The sequence below is a fragment of the Salvelinus alpinus genome, chromosome 17 (genome assembly GCF_045679555.1).
Source record: "Salvelinus alpinus chromosome 17, SLU_Salpinus.1, whole genome shotgun sequence".
NCBI lineage: Eukaryota > Metazoa > Chordata > Actinopteri > Salmoniformes > Salmonidae > Salvelinus > Salvelinus alpinus.
In genome coordinates, this window is record NC_092102.1 from 13,311,697 (window position 1) to 13,327,238 (window position 15,542).

Below are 15,542 nucleotides of genomic sequence, written 5' to 3' on the forward strand. Positions count from 1 at the left end.
TGTTAAGACCAACTGTTCCAGAATGTTCTGAGGAGAACAGAGCACACCACTTTGCCATCCATGTGGGATTTGATTTAGTTGCAGAAGTTCTATACAACTTCTATGGAACTGGTTGTTCTGATTGTCCAGTAGATACGCTCCCCAAAAAAGACCCTATTGTTCACTTTGAGGAGAGCAGAGTCCATAATTGGAATGGCCTTAGAACTTCTATGGAACTGGTCTAGAATGTTGTTCTGAGAACAGCAGAACACACCAGTCAGTCTCTAAGTCATTTCCTTCATTAATCTCCATCAGACAACATGGCCATCTGGCTGTTATACAGTCTGCTTTATCCAGGGTCTGAGGCTGTCTGTCTTTTTCTCATTACTGATGAAATAGTCTGTCCCCTGGTCAGGGGTCAAGCTATTTTCCCAGGCTAAGAGAGAGAGAGAGAGAGAGAGAGAGAGGTTGTAGTCATGTGTGTTCAGTGTAAACCATTGGATGTGGACAAAATCACTTACAGACACTGGCTTGTTGCCTGTAGAGGGTGTGTGTGCGCAGCAGAGGAATGTTCTCGAGGTCAACGACCTCACTAAGCTAACTGCAGGCTATCTAAACTTCACTTAGCTAGCCTAATGCTGTTGTGTTGGTCTAGTCTAACTGTAGGCTAAACTTCTAAACTTCATTTGAGCCAGCCCATGCATATAAGCCTACAATGCGGTTGTGTTTTGCTGCAGTGTGCTCATATACAATTCACATTCGCCTAGTCTCTTCCCCACTGCCGCTGTGTCTGACAACACAAGCGTTCGTGAATTTAAGCAAATCAGACTAGCATTTGCCTATCTGCACAGTGCGAGAAATAGTGAGCCTCCTCTCTCAGTCAGTTCCTAGTGTCTATCTGTGCGGAGGAATAGTGGAGTAAGGAAGAAGCGTGGGCCTTCTCTGTCTCTGACCCCATTTCTTTGTATTGTCTATGATTATGAGTTGTGTTTTGATGCGTTGTCAGATCCAATAAGGGAAGCAGACAGACAGACAGACAGATAGACAGACAGACAGGCAACATAATGCTGTCCTATTGATGTCCACTTAATCACTGAGCCAGTCACAATAAGGTTATTAACAGTATGAGAAAGGAAGGGAGAGCTAGACCAGAGACTATATAGGGGATAGGGCACCATTTGGTACACACCCTTGGTCTATAATGTTGTATTGTAACCTACAGTCAATGTAGGTTTAACCCTCTACTCCAGGTTGTGTATAGTTACAGAAATATAAATTCCCAGTAACACCTGTAAATATATAGATTCCCCGGTAAATCTGTACATTTACCAGTATGAAGGGGAATGTATAGATTTTCCAGGAAATGTATAGATTTTCAAAAAAATGTGTAGATATCCCGATTTCCCAATTATAGCCTCGAAGACATCTCAAGAAAGTCCACTTTTGGAAAGACACAAGGTTTTTCTCATCTTCTCTAACCATATACTGTATATCATACCTCATTTGTGTATCCAGACATTTCTGGATTAGATGTCTAGATTTCGTGCTGTAAATCTTATGACATGGTAATAGTGAATGTCGTATTCAACCTCACCCAGGTCACACCAGGTTCACTCTGTCACAACAGACTTACATTTCTCTCTCTTTTCTTTCTCTCTCTCTCTCTCTCTTCCAACCTTCATTTCTCTTGTCTCCCTCTCTCTCGCTCTCTCTCCATCGCTCTTCTAGCTCTTTCAAATTCTAAAATGCTTTATCGGTAATTGGAAAAGTACTTGCTTTGTCAGGAAAAACAATGTTGAACAATTCAACAAGACATAGATGACATGTAGAAACATTAATCTGAACTAGAATAGCTAATTAACATATAACAATAATAATAATACATTTATTCAAATTCAAATATAGCGCTTTTCAAAGAATCTCAAAGTGCTTCAAAGCAAAAAACAACATAACATCATGGGATGGACAGTCATTAGAAAGTTCATCTGAGGGAGGTGGTCAAGCGGTAAGAAAAAGTCCAGAGGCAGGCAGGCAGCAAGCGCGGTCTCATCAAGGTGTCTCGCTGTCTCTGGTTTATCCGTTGTAGACCTCGGATTAAGTTTGAGCTAAGCCACTGCGGTCCGTGGACTCCGTAGTAGGTAGCTAGCTAGCTACTCCTTCGCTACTATCAAAATGAAGGGGCACCCACTTGGATGACTATGGCAGTTACGTGGTGCCAGAAAGCACACCACGTGTCAATAATAATTCAACATCTCTCTCCCTCTCTTCTCTAGCTCAGTGGGAACGTGTGATAACATTATGAAATGTGTAACCTTACATGTCGCTCGCTCTCTCTCCCTCCCCTCCAGCTGAGTGCCAACGTGTTGATCTTCCTGTGCACCAACATGATAGGTATCTGTACCCACTACCCTGCTGAGGTATCGCAGAGACAGGCCTTTCAGGAGACCAGGGGGTACATCCAGGCCCGGCTCTACCTACAGAGAGAGAATCAGCAACAGGTAGGCTACACACACACACACACACACACATTTACACAAGCCATTACACTTGTTGACCTAACTATATTTTCAAATTATTGTGGGTCAACAATATAGAGTATTTCTGAATGCCTCTATACTCTACCAACATGTTCCCACGCAGTATTCCAACGAATGACTGGCACTCAAGGCAGTGACTCATTGAGGTTTCTAGCTGTTGAAACACATGAAAGGGAATGGGTTGAGTGCTTTTCTCTCACTTCTCTGTCTCTCTCTCTCTCTCTGTCTCTCTGTCTATCATACACATTCTCCAGGAGCGCCTGTTGCTGTCGGTGCTGCCGAGGCACGTTGCCATGGAGATGAAGGCAGATATCAACGCCAAGAAGGAAGATATGATGTTCCACAAGATCTACATCCAGAAACATGACAACGTCAGGTAACCATGGACACACACCCTGTCCCTCTGCCGTAACCATGGACACACACTGACCATTTCACTCTCTTCCGCAACAAGTGGTGCTGAGGTCAAAATGTGACACATCTGTATTGGCTCAAATGACACAACTGCCGCAGTTACTCAAATCCTCTTAAAGCACATTAAAGGAAAGGATCCAAGGTCCCTCCCTGGGACTGCTTCCTCCAATGAACTTTGAGAGGAATTGAGGAAACAAGGATGGAGGAAGCAAGCATATGAAAGCCAGTAACGTTTTCAGACACTGCCTTGGGCCCATATCCACAAAGTGACTGGGTAGGAATGCTGATCTAGGATCAGTCCATGCTATCTTGTTAAGTATTAACTAAAACTCTAAACTGATCCTAGGTCAGCACTCCTACTCTGAGTTGTTTTGTGGACCCTGGACTACCTGATCTAACACCACCAGCCTCTTGACCCAGATATTAGTCTAAACTCTATTCAATCCCCATCAAGATGTGTTGAATTAACACTGTGAAACTCCCCAGACGTTCTCTCTCTATCGGTCTGTCTTCTATCATGTTGTTGTTGATGTTATTATTATTACTGAGTCAGAACATTGATCAAGAGGGCAACAGCGCCATCTGTCATCTCTCCCCTAGAAGTGTCAACGTTCCAGTTGTTTTCCCTCTTCCTTGTAATTATTACGACAAATTAGAAAATGAGAATCGTGCTGAGATGTCTTCACTGGGGAGGGAGGACTGAAGGTGACCTATATGAGTCCAGACGAAAAGCTGAACAGAATAAATGTCTCTCTATCTCAACAAGAGATGGAGGAAGGGAGCAGACAGGCTGGTAGGCGCATGACCATGCTAATGATGGGTTATTGATCTGTCTCTCCCTCTTCCCTCTCTCTCTCCCTCTTTCGTCCTCTCTTTTTCTCCCTCTGTCATACAATCTTTCTTACTCCCGCTTTCTCTCTCTCGCTCTCTCTCTGTCTTTCTTTCTCTCTCCGTCTCTCGCCATCCAACAGTATACTGTTTGCAGACATCGAAGGATTCACCAGCCTGGCATCACAATGCACCGCACAAGAGTTGGTCATGACACTGAATGAACTTTTCGCTCGCTTCGACAAACTAGCTTCGGTGAGCAGTTAGACATCATATAATCAGTCACTTCAACCCCGTTCGTCAGATTTCAAACATATTATAGATGTACTCTTTACTTTTAAATTGTGGATTTTGCATCGCCCATAGTGACGTGTAATTCATTGGCTACTGGCCACTTACATTTGTGTTGTGTAATGCTCCATAATACATTTAACATTTTACGTATAATCTACTCCCTAACCCTGAACCTGTGGTTGTTTGCGGCACATGTTTGTGTGTCCTATAGGAGAACCACTGTCTGAGGATCAAGATCCTTGGAGACTGCTACTACTGTGTGTCTGGACTGCCTGAACCCAGGGCCGACCATGCACACTGCTGTGTGGAGATGGGAGTGGACATGATAGAGGCCATCTCGTGAGTCACACACACTAATGAATAACCTACTTTGAATTAGTAAGAAGCACACTTTGGCTTGTCTGGAAACTATCGTAACAGGGGTTTTTCTGTGTGTGTGTGTGTGTGTGTGTGTGTGTGTGTGTGTGTGTGTGTGTGTGTGTGTGTGTGTGTGTGTGTGTGTGTGTGTGTGTGTGTGTGTGTGTGTGTGTGTGTGTGTGTGTGTGTGTGTGTGTGTGTGTGTGTGTGTGTGTGTGTGTGTCTCCCTGCAGGCTGGTGAGAGAGGTCACAGGGGTCAATGTGAACATGCGTGTGGGTATCCATAGCGGCCGGGTCCACTGTGGGGTGCTGGGACTGAGGAAGTGGCAGTTTGACGTGTGGTCCAACGATGTCACTCTAGCCAATCACATGGAGGCAGGGGGTGCGGCAGGGTAAGCCCCTCCCACCACCAACACACCATAGACAACTCCTATAGGGTTGCACTTGATCTACTGCTAACCATTTAGTTGAGCATGCAAGTTCAAGCCTTTATTGTCCATTTTTTGGTTAAAAAGTAAACATTTGTCTTTGGCTTACAGGCATATGGCTCAGACACATCACAATTAATAACAAATAGAGGATAAAACACACGCTTGATAATACAATACATCTAACTAGATGTGGGGCATCATAATAAACTGTTAGTATTGATTACACTCTTGCTGGTATTGCAGTCCTCGAGATTCAAAATGTCCTCTGATGTACTGTGTCAATGTGACCCCTGGTCCTTGTGTGTATGTGTGTGTTACTAGGCGTATCCACATTACCAAGGCCACCCTACAGTACCTGAATGGGGACTATGAGGTGGAGCCGGGGTTCGGAGGGGACAGGAACGTCTATCTCAAGGAGAACAACATCGAGACGTTCCTGGTGCTGGGGTGCAGCCAGAAAAGGGTCTGTTGTTTATTTAACGAGTTAAATCAATCATTTTCCCATTTATACTAGGAAAAATAATTGTTTATTGTCCATTGTCAGTTTCAGATCACAGAAATTCTTCATTTCCTTTAGTTATCCATTTATTCATTGGTTTCCTCTTTTTCTCCTGGATGGTACTTATCGTTAATTATTCATTGAATTATCAAAAAGAATGTGTATTGTTCAAAATCTCTGTCAGAATCTATGTTGGTAATAGTATAGAATTTTGGGGGGATAAAGAAATACTGTGTAACAACATTCAAATGTCCAGTGTGAATAAGGTCCATTGGTGTGGTCATTTCCCTCCCTGCAGAAAGAGGAGAAGGCAGCGATGGCCAAGAGTGCCATGATGCAGCGGGTACGTGCCAACTCCACTGAGGGCCTGATGCCACGCTGGGTACCCGATACAAGGTTCTCCAGGACCAAGGACTCCAAGGTCTTCAGGCAGATGGTGAGAAACTGATGACCTGAAATGGTCTGAGAGCAAAGGATTGCTCTATATAGCTAGGATTCCATCCAATTGGCGACAGATTTTCATGCGAATATTCTAAAATCTGCATCAAGAAAATATGTGCATTTTCCTACCAGAGGTATTTCCACCCAACTGACTTGTTGCGGATAAAAAAAATCAGTGCGTGATTACATGGTGCACACAAAATGTACTTTTTGGCTTAAGTTTACATGTACCGAATAAAAAAAATCTAAAGTTCAATGTGTTTCCATCGCATTTTCAACTCCGCTGATAGTTTTGTCACAAAAAAACTGTTGCGTTAAATAGCAAATGTGCCTACTCTGGTTTTAGTATGTGCACTCTAGCTAACAGCTTGCAGATAGTGCGGGTAGGCTAGTCTACATGATGAGATTATTATGGATAAGAGAGTGAATGTTTTTGTTTGTCTAACCAGAATAAGACCCTGGATATGTATGGAAAGGAGCATCAAGCTCATCACCTTGCACTTTCACCACCCTATGAAGTTCATCATTCATTTCACCTGTAGCCTAATAAACTGCATGGTTTCACGAGTTTTAGTGGGAGGACCACATCACTTGACTCCACCATTTTCTGCGTAATTAATGAATTGTACCGACACAAAAAGTTCCCACCATGTCGAACAAACAAATTATCTGTCGACATTTATGAAATTGTACCAAAACTTCCTGTTTCCATCACAGCGATTGTGATTTTTTTAAATTATACGGTATGACTTTACTCACATAAAATGGTTAATGATTTTGTCTAGCAACCTAAGCTTTAATCATGTGCGTAATACAGTTAGTTAGTTACACAGCTCCGCTGTGGTTAAAGGGGTAATCCACAGTTGCTATATACATTTTTTGAGTTATAAATTAATTATATATACGCATTTCTTCTTGAAGAATATAACTTATAAATGCCTCATGAGCTCAGTTCAACTCTCATACTCATCATAACCCAAAATATAAGCTTGTTTTACCACAATGTTTGTAAACAAATTAAATGTAAACAAACATTGTGTATAGCCTCAGAATATGCATAAAACTATCATTTCGATATCTTGGATGGTCAGTCTTTGCATCAAAACATAATGTCTACGAATTTATGTGGTTACATTTCTCCAGGCCCATCCCTCAGCTTTTTACCAAAACAGAGGCAGGGTGTCCCCTTTGTTATTGTTTCAATCGCAGATTGCCCCTTTAATGTACACCCAACACTCAATGGAAGTTAGTGGCCAGTGGCAAACAGCTAGTCTAACACTTGTTATTGACTCTGATATGATTCACAACAACAATGCTTCAGATCTGATCAGTCTAGCAGGGCTGCATCTCCATTATCATTTCTCCTCTCTTCCTGTTCTCAACCTCTCTCCATTCCCCTCTCTTTCCTCACACCCTACACTTCACCTGTCTTCTCCTGTTCTCTCTCCTCTTCTTTCCTCTCCTCTTCTTCTCACCCTCTCTCCAAACTCACTTCCCTTCCCCTTCTCAACTTCTGTCATCTTGTTCCTCTCCTTCTCTTCTCTTTTCTCCTCTTCTCATTACCTCCCTTCCCCTCGCTCTCTCTTCTTTTCTGAGGGGTATTGCCCAGGGGGAGGAGGGTGTAACTTTAATCCTACAGCATTAATTAAAACATCAGTCTGGCTCCCAGGGATTAACTGTGCAGATGTCTGAGTCTGGTGGTATGTGATTTTCACTGGCTTGGTTACACTGTGGTTTTCACTGGCTACGTGTCTAAAACATCGCTCTCTCTCATCCATTCTTCTCTCTCTCCTCTTTCTTTCTCTCTCTCTCTCTTATCCATTCTTCTCTCTCTCTCTTTCTCTCCCTCTCTCTCTTTCTCTCTCTCTCTCTCTCTCTCTCTCTCTCTCTCTCTCTCTCTCTCTCTCTCTCTCTCTCTCTCTCTCTCTCTCTCTCTCTCTCTCTCTCTCTCTCTCTCTCTCTCTCTCTCTTTCTCTCTCTCTTTCTCTCTCTCTCTCTCTCTCTCTCTCTCTTTGTCTTCCTCTCACTTTTCCCAGGGTATCGATGAAACATCCAGACAAGACAAGTGAGTCCTATTTTGGCCCAGTAGTTGTTATCGGGTTACTGTGTGTGTACTCTGTGTTGTTGTAGGCATTGGCCAGTTTGTGTGTGTGTGTGTGTGTGTGTGTGTGTGTGTGTGTGTTTAATGTAGTAGTGTAGGCATTGGCCCATTGGGGACTGATTGGCACACTGTTAGTTATTGTTGGAGCTAAGTTTAGAGCAGACTGTTGGTTTTAGAGGGTCAGAGTGAGTCCAGCACTAATTCCCTATTGACTCTTAATCACTGCCTGTCACAGAGGTAGACCTGGGGTCAAATAGTATTAGTTTTCTTTCAATAAAACTCTTGATTGAGCAATGCCTGGGATGGAATGGAATAGTCTCAAAAGTGTAAAGTCTGCACATCTGTAAACAGGCTAAGAATTCAAATACTGTTTGATTTGTGCTTCTATCTCCATGACCCTGTCTGTTGTCCTTGTCTGTCTGTCTCCATGACCCTGTCTGTTGTCCTTGTCTGTCTGTCCCCGTGACCCTGTCTGTTGTCCTTGTCTGTCTGTCTCCATGACCCTGTCTGTTGTCCTTGTCTGTCTGTCTCCATGACCCCGTCTATTGTCCTTGTCTGTCTGTCCCCGTGACCCTGTCTGTTGTCCTTGTCTGTCTGTCTCCATGACCCTGTCTGTTGTCCTTGTCTGTCTGTCTCCATGACCCTGTCTGTTGTCCTTGTCTGTCTGTCTCCATGACCCCGTCTATTGTCCTTGCCTGTCTGTCTCCATGACCCCGTCTATTGTCCTTGTCTGTCTGTCTCCATGACCCCGTCTATTGTCCTTGTCTGTCTGTCTCCATGACCCCGTCTATTGTCCTTGTCTGTCTGTCTCCATGACCCCGTCTATTGTCCTTGTCTGTCTGTCTCCATGACCCCGTCTATTGTCCTTGTCTGTCTGTTTTTAGCCGCTGTGCCCAAGAGGCCCTGAACCCTGAGGATGAGGTGGATGAGTTTCTGGGCCGAGCCATCGACGCCCGCAGCATAGACCAACTCCGTAAAGACCACGTCAAGAAGTTCCTTCTCACCTTCCAGACTAAAGACCTGGAGAAGAAGGTTAACACTGTTTAATTTCAGTATGATGCGTTGTGATTTGTTGATTGAGTTAATGATTCATTGATTGATTGATTGGACTGTTAAAATACATATGAACCCACTCCAGAACAGGAGACATCACATACGTTACAAAATGATAAAGAAAGCACAATAAAGCCTGAAGGATTTTTTCCCCCCCGTTGTGGTCCTCCTTGTTGTGTTAACAGCTTGCTGCTGCAGCTAATAGTTACACAACTGCTAATTGTATTATTCCTTCTCCCGATGATGTTTTCAGTACTCTAAGAAGGTGGATGATCGTTTTGGAGGCTACGTGGCCTGTGGTCTGTTAGTCTTCTGCTTCATCTGTTTCATCCAGATTATCATCTTCCCCCAGTAAGTCAATATCTTGAATTATACCTAACCTCTCTTCTCATTGTTTTTTAATATATATATTATTTTGTATTTATTAACCTTTCTAATTGTACCTGCATGGAACTAAACTAGGCTGCTGGTTGGTCTGGTTGAACCACTACGGGGTAGCCGGCTCAAAGGACAGCCTTTTTAACAGTATTAAACCTATCAAAGACAATATACTGAATTCATGTAGTAATGTACTGAATAGTAGCCTATGGTACATTTAATTTGGTGCAGTATGGGACTTCCGGTAAGATGTATTCTTCTTTTTCTCCGCAGCACTCCCCTCATGCTGGGTCTTTACATCAGCATCTTCATCCTCCTCGTCAACATCCTCTTCATCTGTGCCATCTACTCCTGCATCAAGGTACGGGACAAGGGCCACCATTTTCTAATCGTATTATCACCCTTTCATAGCAATGTAGCCAAAAGTTGGCATTTGTTGTGATGATGCGTTATATTCTTCAAGAATCCATGTGGAAATAGAATTTAAATGACCAGTAAACATATTCCCCAGATCCCAGGCTGTATCTTTTAATCTAAGAGGAGGACTAGGATGAATTATTCTCTTTCTTTCTCTCTCTGTCTCTCTGCCCCCCTCCTCCTCCCAGCTCTTCCCGGCTGCATTGCAGACGCTGACGAAGAAGATCGTCCAGTCTCGTACCAATAGTACCCTGGTGGGGGTCCTCACCATCATACTCCTCTTCATGTCTGCCTTCGTTAACATGGTAGGGACCACTATTTGCTTTCCCGTTCATGTACAATAACAGTGTAGTTAGAATTGCAGGTAATTAAACGTTTCCTTTTTAAAACGTTGTACAGTACTGTGGCATAGGTTTTTTGTGACAAGCTATCAGTAGAAGATGATAGAGCGCCGTGCTGCGCGAACATTGTGAATAATTCTCCCAATAGTGCCTGCAACGGTAGTAGTTCAGTTTGACATCCGTGTGTTTGGGTTTCTCTGTTGGTTGACATGTGTAGCTCTCCCTTTAGTTTACCTGTGACAGAGAGGGCCTGGTGGACTGTGTGGTGCGTGAGCGTAACCTGTCCTCCAGTTTGGTGACTCTGTGTCTACTACACAACCTGACACAGTCGGCACAGGACGGACTGACCCTGTGCCCCAGCCAGCCCATGCCATGCCACTTCCCTGAGGTGAGCCCAGCAGGGACGCTAGTGGGTGGTGTGAGTGCGGTGTGAATACTGTATGTAATAACATTGTTATAACTTGCTACACCCCTCCCACCCCTCCTCCTCCTCCAGTATTTCTGCTACAGTGTTCTCCTGACCCTGCTGGCCTGCAGTGTGTTCCTCCACATCAGCAGTATAGGCAAGCTGGCCCTTATGGTGCTGATCCAGGTCACCTTCCTGTTGCTCGTGGAGTGGCCCCAGGTGGCCCTGTTCGACAATGCAGATCTGCTGCTCACCGCCAACACCCTGTGAGTTAACACACACACACACCCTGTCACTAACTGGAGCCTACTGTTCGCCCACCTCACAGTATTTGTTCAAGTAGTACTTGTTTTCATTCAAATACTTAAGCTGCACTAGTTGATAAAGTTGCATGGAATAGTCCCGAAAGTGCAAACCCTGACCATATGGTACTCAAGGCAGGTTGAATCAGTCCACATTACAAGCTTAAGAGCGCAAGTATACAATTCTAGTCAATGTGAACTTGTGTCTACCTTTCTGGTGTGCAAAGCACAAATGTCTTGTCAAGTGTTGAAGGTATTTAATCAATATGTGTTATGTTTTTTCCCTTAGCTCTTTCACACCTTTGAATGACTCTCTAGATTGGTTTCCTAGTTTCAATGAAACAGTTACAGAGACGTGGTAAGTTCATTGTTATCTTTTGGTCTTCTCTTTTAGTATTTTGGTCAGTGTACTGTTACCATGTCCATGTTAGTGTGCGTGTCTACTCTTAGACTGAGTCCATCCTCCCTCTGTCTCCCCCTCAGCCAGAAGTGTGATTGATTGATTACAGTGGCAGTTCATGCCCATCAAGATTAGAGAGACCAATTTTAATTGTATGAGCATGGCCTCATATTCCATTCACCCAGCTCAGTGTAACAGCGATAGGTTTAGGCTACTACAGTACATGATACTAAATGTTCCCCTATAGTATACCTACCAATCATGGGGTTGTTACAACCTAGCCTACAAATGAACATTTGTAACGTAGGTGAACAGGTCGATAGACAAATTGGAGAAATCATGGTGACATACAGTGACACAAACAATACCGCCTTGCACACTCTTGCCTGCATCTAGCAGGTGTAATTATTAGTCCAAACAGTTGCAAAACATTCAATTTTCAACTAAAACAAGAGATTCTATTGGACAAATTCAGGTAGGTCTGTTTAATTAAGAAACTTTTTGCAACAGAATCGTCGGAATGAATACACCCCTGATCACCCGCAAACACAGTTCACTTTCATAGCAGCCACATACAGCATCATCGCATCTACGCGCTCTCCTCTAACTTTTCCATCAAAAAACCTCTCCAAGCCAAACCTTTACACCATACGGTTACTGCTAGAGCATACATCATTGTCACCATATTAACGTCATAGTCAACAAACTAGAACTAACGCGTTAGTACACCCACAATCCAATCCATGTGTCAAATCACGCAGTACATGTAGCACAAGCAGTTTAGCAGTTAAACCGGCGGTGGCAATACATTTCTAAAACTGAAAGCTTACCTTGACTTAGAAGAGTTGCGGTGTTGGATAGCTTTAGCCAGCTAGCTAACATAAACAGCATTCCTCTTTGTTTGAGTCAGGTTGTTGAGTAGGCTAAATCATCTGCATTAGCTAAACTAAAGGTAAACTAAAAAGAAAAAAAACATGAAATATAGCTAGCTCTCTCTCTCTGCTGCTTCTTATTTAAACATTGTTATATTGTTGTTAAACTTCAAATATTTTCATTCTCTCTTTTTTGTGTCAAGTACTCACCACATTTTATGCACTGCAGTGCTAGCTAGCTGTAGTTTACCGGTATGCTTTCAGTACTAGATTTATTCTCTGATCCTTTGATTGGATGGACAAGATGTTAGTTCATACTGCAAGAGATCTTATAGGTTGGAGGACGTCCTCCAGAAGTTGTCATACTTACTGTGTAAGTCTATGGAAGGGGGTGAGAACCATGAGCCTCCTAGATTTTGTATTGAAGTCAATGTACCCAGAGGAGGATGGAAATTAGCTTATTTTTAATGTTTCACTATTTGTATTTTTCTGAAAATGGTCCTCCCCTTCCTCCTCCAAGGAACCTCCACTGATGTATTACTTGATTCATTGCTTGATTGATTGATTGTCGTCCTGTCTCCCTCCCCTCAGCCAGGAGAGTGTGACCAAGGTGTCTCTAAAGGTCATGACCCCTGTCATCCTGACGGTGTTCGTCCTGGCTCTTTACCTACACGCTCAGCAGGTTGAGTCCACTGCACGCCTCGACTTCCTGTGGAAGCTGCAGGTAGGACCTGGCACCACACACATACACACTCACTAAGATTGTGAACGTTTAGAAATTGGGATCCTTAACGTTAAGCTTATTTTTCTATTTTTTCCCACAAAGTTTTTTGTGGGGGAAAAAGACAAGAGATACAGATTACCAAGACCTATGCACACCATGGTTCTTTCTGCCTGCCCCCTCCTCTCTCCCTCGTGCTGGCAGCATTGCATTAGTAGAAACCAAGACAGTTCTCAGGGATGTCCTGGTTGTCGCATCGTCTGGGGAAATTTTAGCTAACCCTTTCCTAACCTGGCATGTTAATTCTCCTAACCTGCCACGTTAATTTCCCTAACCTGCTCTATAAATTCTCCTAACCTGCTACGAAAAGTCACTTCTGCTAGTCAAAACCGGCAGACCTGCCGTGAGAACAGTCTTGGTTCCCACTAATGCTAATGGTGCGAGTGTGTGTTCAGTCTTCGGTCTGTTGCGTGTAAAATATCCTAACTTATTCATTGATAATAGGCTCTGCTTTACTGAAGTTGCGAGACATTGCAAGCCAAGAAATTGCAAGATACAGCATTCCATTGCGAGATACACCTTTTGATTGCTGATAGATAGGCCTAGTGCACGGTTCTGATTCTGTCTGCCTGGTGGCTGACCTGTCTATACTGTGCCCCTGTGCCCCTCTCTCTCTCCGTCCCTCGCTAGCTTGCTATGAAAGACACAAGTGTTTGTATTCTCTGAAGTACGGCAACTAATCAGTCTCCTCTGTTTCAAAAATACTGAATCTTGACACTCAGAAATGGGGTCTGTGCAAAGAATAAATTATTTTGGAGAGTCGACTCTCCACCATTGCATCATCGTCGTTAACAGTTGGAAAAAACGCAGGAAAAAAATATGTTTTCACATCCCTCACACACACACACACGCCTCGACTTCCTCTGGAAGCTAGGTAGGACCTGGCACCCCCCCACACACTCGTCCAGCAGGTAGAGTCCACATGCCTCGGTTGTTGTATCTGGTGACATCACTCAGCAGACCTCAGCCTTTCTCTGTAGATAGTGGTTGCAGCAGAGTGACTTTTAATCTCAACTCTGGTCTACGTTCAGTGGAATACTAAACGCCAATCAGCATTTTCGGTTCCTTTCAATACCTATAGACAGACAGCAATGAGGTTGCCCTATTAATCATTTAATCACTTTCTCATCCCTTTTAACAAACCATTTCCCCATTCCCCGGTGTCTGTCCCCTCCAGGCTACAGAGGAGAAAGAGGAGATGGAGGAGCTTCAGGCCTACAACCGCCGCCTCCTCCACAACATCCTACCTAAAGACGTGGCCGCCCACTTCCTGGCGCGGGAGCGGCGTAACGACGAGCTCTACTACCAGTCCTGTGAGTGTGTGGCCGTCATGTTCGCCTCCATCTCCAACTTCTCTGAGTTCTACGTGGAGCTGGAGGCCAACAATGAGGGAGTGGAGTGTCTCAGGCTGCTCAACGAGATCATCGCCGACTTTGACGAGGTGAGAGAGAATAATCTGTATAAATAAAGGAAGGGAAAGGTCGGGGAGGGAGGAGAGGGGGAATGGGGGAGAGCGGAGAGACAACGAGGGGATGGAGTCTTTGAGATTACCGAACGAGATTGTCGCAGACTTTTACGAGGTGGGAGATGGGAGGAGGTGGGAGGGGAGAAAGGGGTGGTCTTGAATAAAATCCACAAAGTCACCAAGAGAAAGAAAGAATAGCGATTGATATAGCTGAGTCGTTCTATGAATAGAGTACATTTTGGGTAGTGTAACTTGCACCTAATTTTGAACATTTTGTCATAAAAAAAACCAACATATTTACCCATCTCAATCATTTTTTAAAAGACTAGTAAGTGTTGACAGGGTTTACCGTAACAGGGTTGAGGTTTTCATCTTAAATCAGCCATAAATCTGATGGGGGAATGGAAACTTGCTGTGTGCAACAGGAAGGGGCAATTGTATGCAAGCTTCACCAAAAATGTTAAATACATTTTAAAAATCTGGCCTTATCTAGTTGTCTGTTCTTTCGACCAATCGAATAAAAAAAATGTAACCTGACCCAACTCTTCTGCTCCTGCTGGCTTTATCAGATTCTGCCATCACTCTCCTGAAGTTGCCGGTAATAGTTTACACGAGGAGTCGGCAACCTTTTCTCATGTGAAATTCCAATATATCTTACCATTTATACCAATCTATGTGCCAGTTATGGTTTTCATATGCACATTTTCGTTTAAACAGTTTAATGAAGTAATGAAAAAATGAATGAGCACAAATTGGCGGGAAAGAGCGCATTCTGGAGAGAGAAGTGGGCGCATGGTCAATCCGACGTCTGCATTGGCCATAAAGCATTTACGGTGATACGGCCTCAGCAGAAGTCAGGGCATACATACTTCTTGAGCTTCGTGGAGCAGTGTGGAGCAGTTGTAGGAAGTGGAAGTGTTTTCTACAGGATGTACCGCCCCCACCTACCGTCAACCAATCATGTCAATGCTGAGTTATACAGAACCCTCGGCATTGTTACAACATTTGGGAGGCGGTACAGAGCTCGATTTGGCCTCTGCATGCCTCTGGAGGCTCCAGAGGCTCCGACCACATTTTCGGATTAAGCTCAAATGTGCTTTTAGTCTTGGCCTCTGCAATGGATTAGATCACTGAGATGTGCGCAAATATACATACAGTACCAGTCAAAGTTTGGACACACATACTCAATCCAGGGTTTTTCTTTATTTTTTACTATTTTCTACATTGTAGAATAATAGTGAAGACA

General features: G+C 43.7%; 1 protein-coding gene across 2 annotated transcripts in view; it reads left to right on the plus strand.

The window, feature by feature from the left end:
• Positions 1-15,542, plus strand: part of LOC139542179 (adenylate cyclase type 6-like) — an 87,734-nt gene that overhangs the window by 63,593 nt on the left and 8,599 nt on the right. For both annotated transcript variants that reach the window (XM_071347287.1, XM_071347286.1), the window contains exons 4-20: positions 2,328-2,477; positions 2,771-2,892; positions 3,902-4,013; positions 4,264-4,391; positions 4,643-4,801; positions 5,162-5,303; positions 5,638-5,775; positions 7,817-7,845; positions 8,766-8,913; positions 9,188-9,285; positions 9,586-9,673; positions 9,918-10,034; positions 10,300-10,458; positions 10,567-10,742; positions 11,068-11,136; positions 12,642-12,774; positions 14,009-14,272. In XM_071347287.1, the coding sequence (XP_071203388.1) occupies positions 2,328-2,477; positions 2,771-2,892; positions 3,902-4,013; positions 4,264-4,391; positions 4,643-4,801; positions 5,162-5,303; positions 5,638-5,775; positions 7,817-7,845; positions 8,766-8,913; positions 9,188-9,285; positions 9,586-9,673; positions 9,918-10,034; positions 10,300-10,458; positions 10,567-10,742; positions 11,068-11,136; positions 12,642-12,774; positions 14,009-14,272 (2,232 nt within the window). The remainder of the gene's footprint in view (positions 1-2,327; positions 2,478-2,770; positions 2,893-3,901; positions 4,014-4,263; positions 4,392-4,642; positions 4,802-5,161; positions 5,304-5,637; positions 5,776-7,816; positions 7,846-8,765; positions 8,914-9,187; positions 9,286-9,585; positions 9,674-9,917; positions 10,035-10,299; positions 10,459-10,566; positions 10,743-11,067; positions 11,137-12,641; positions 12,775-14,008; positions 14,273-15,542) is intronic.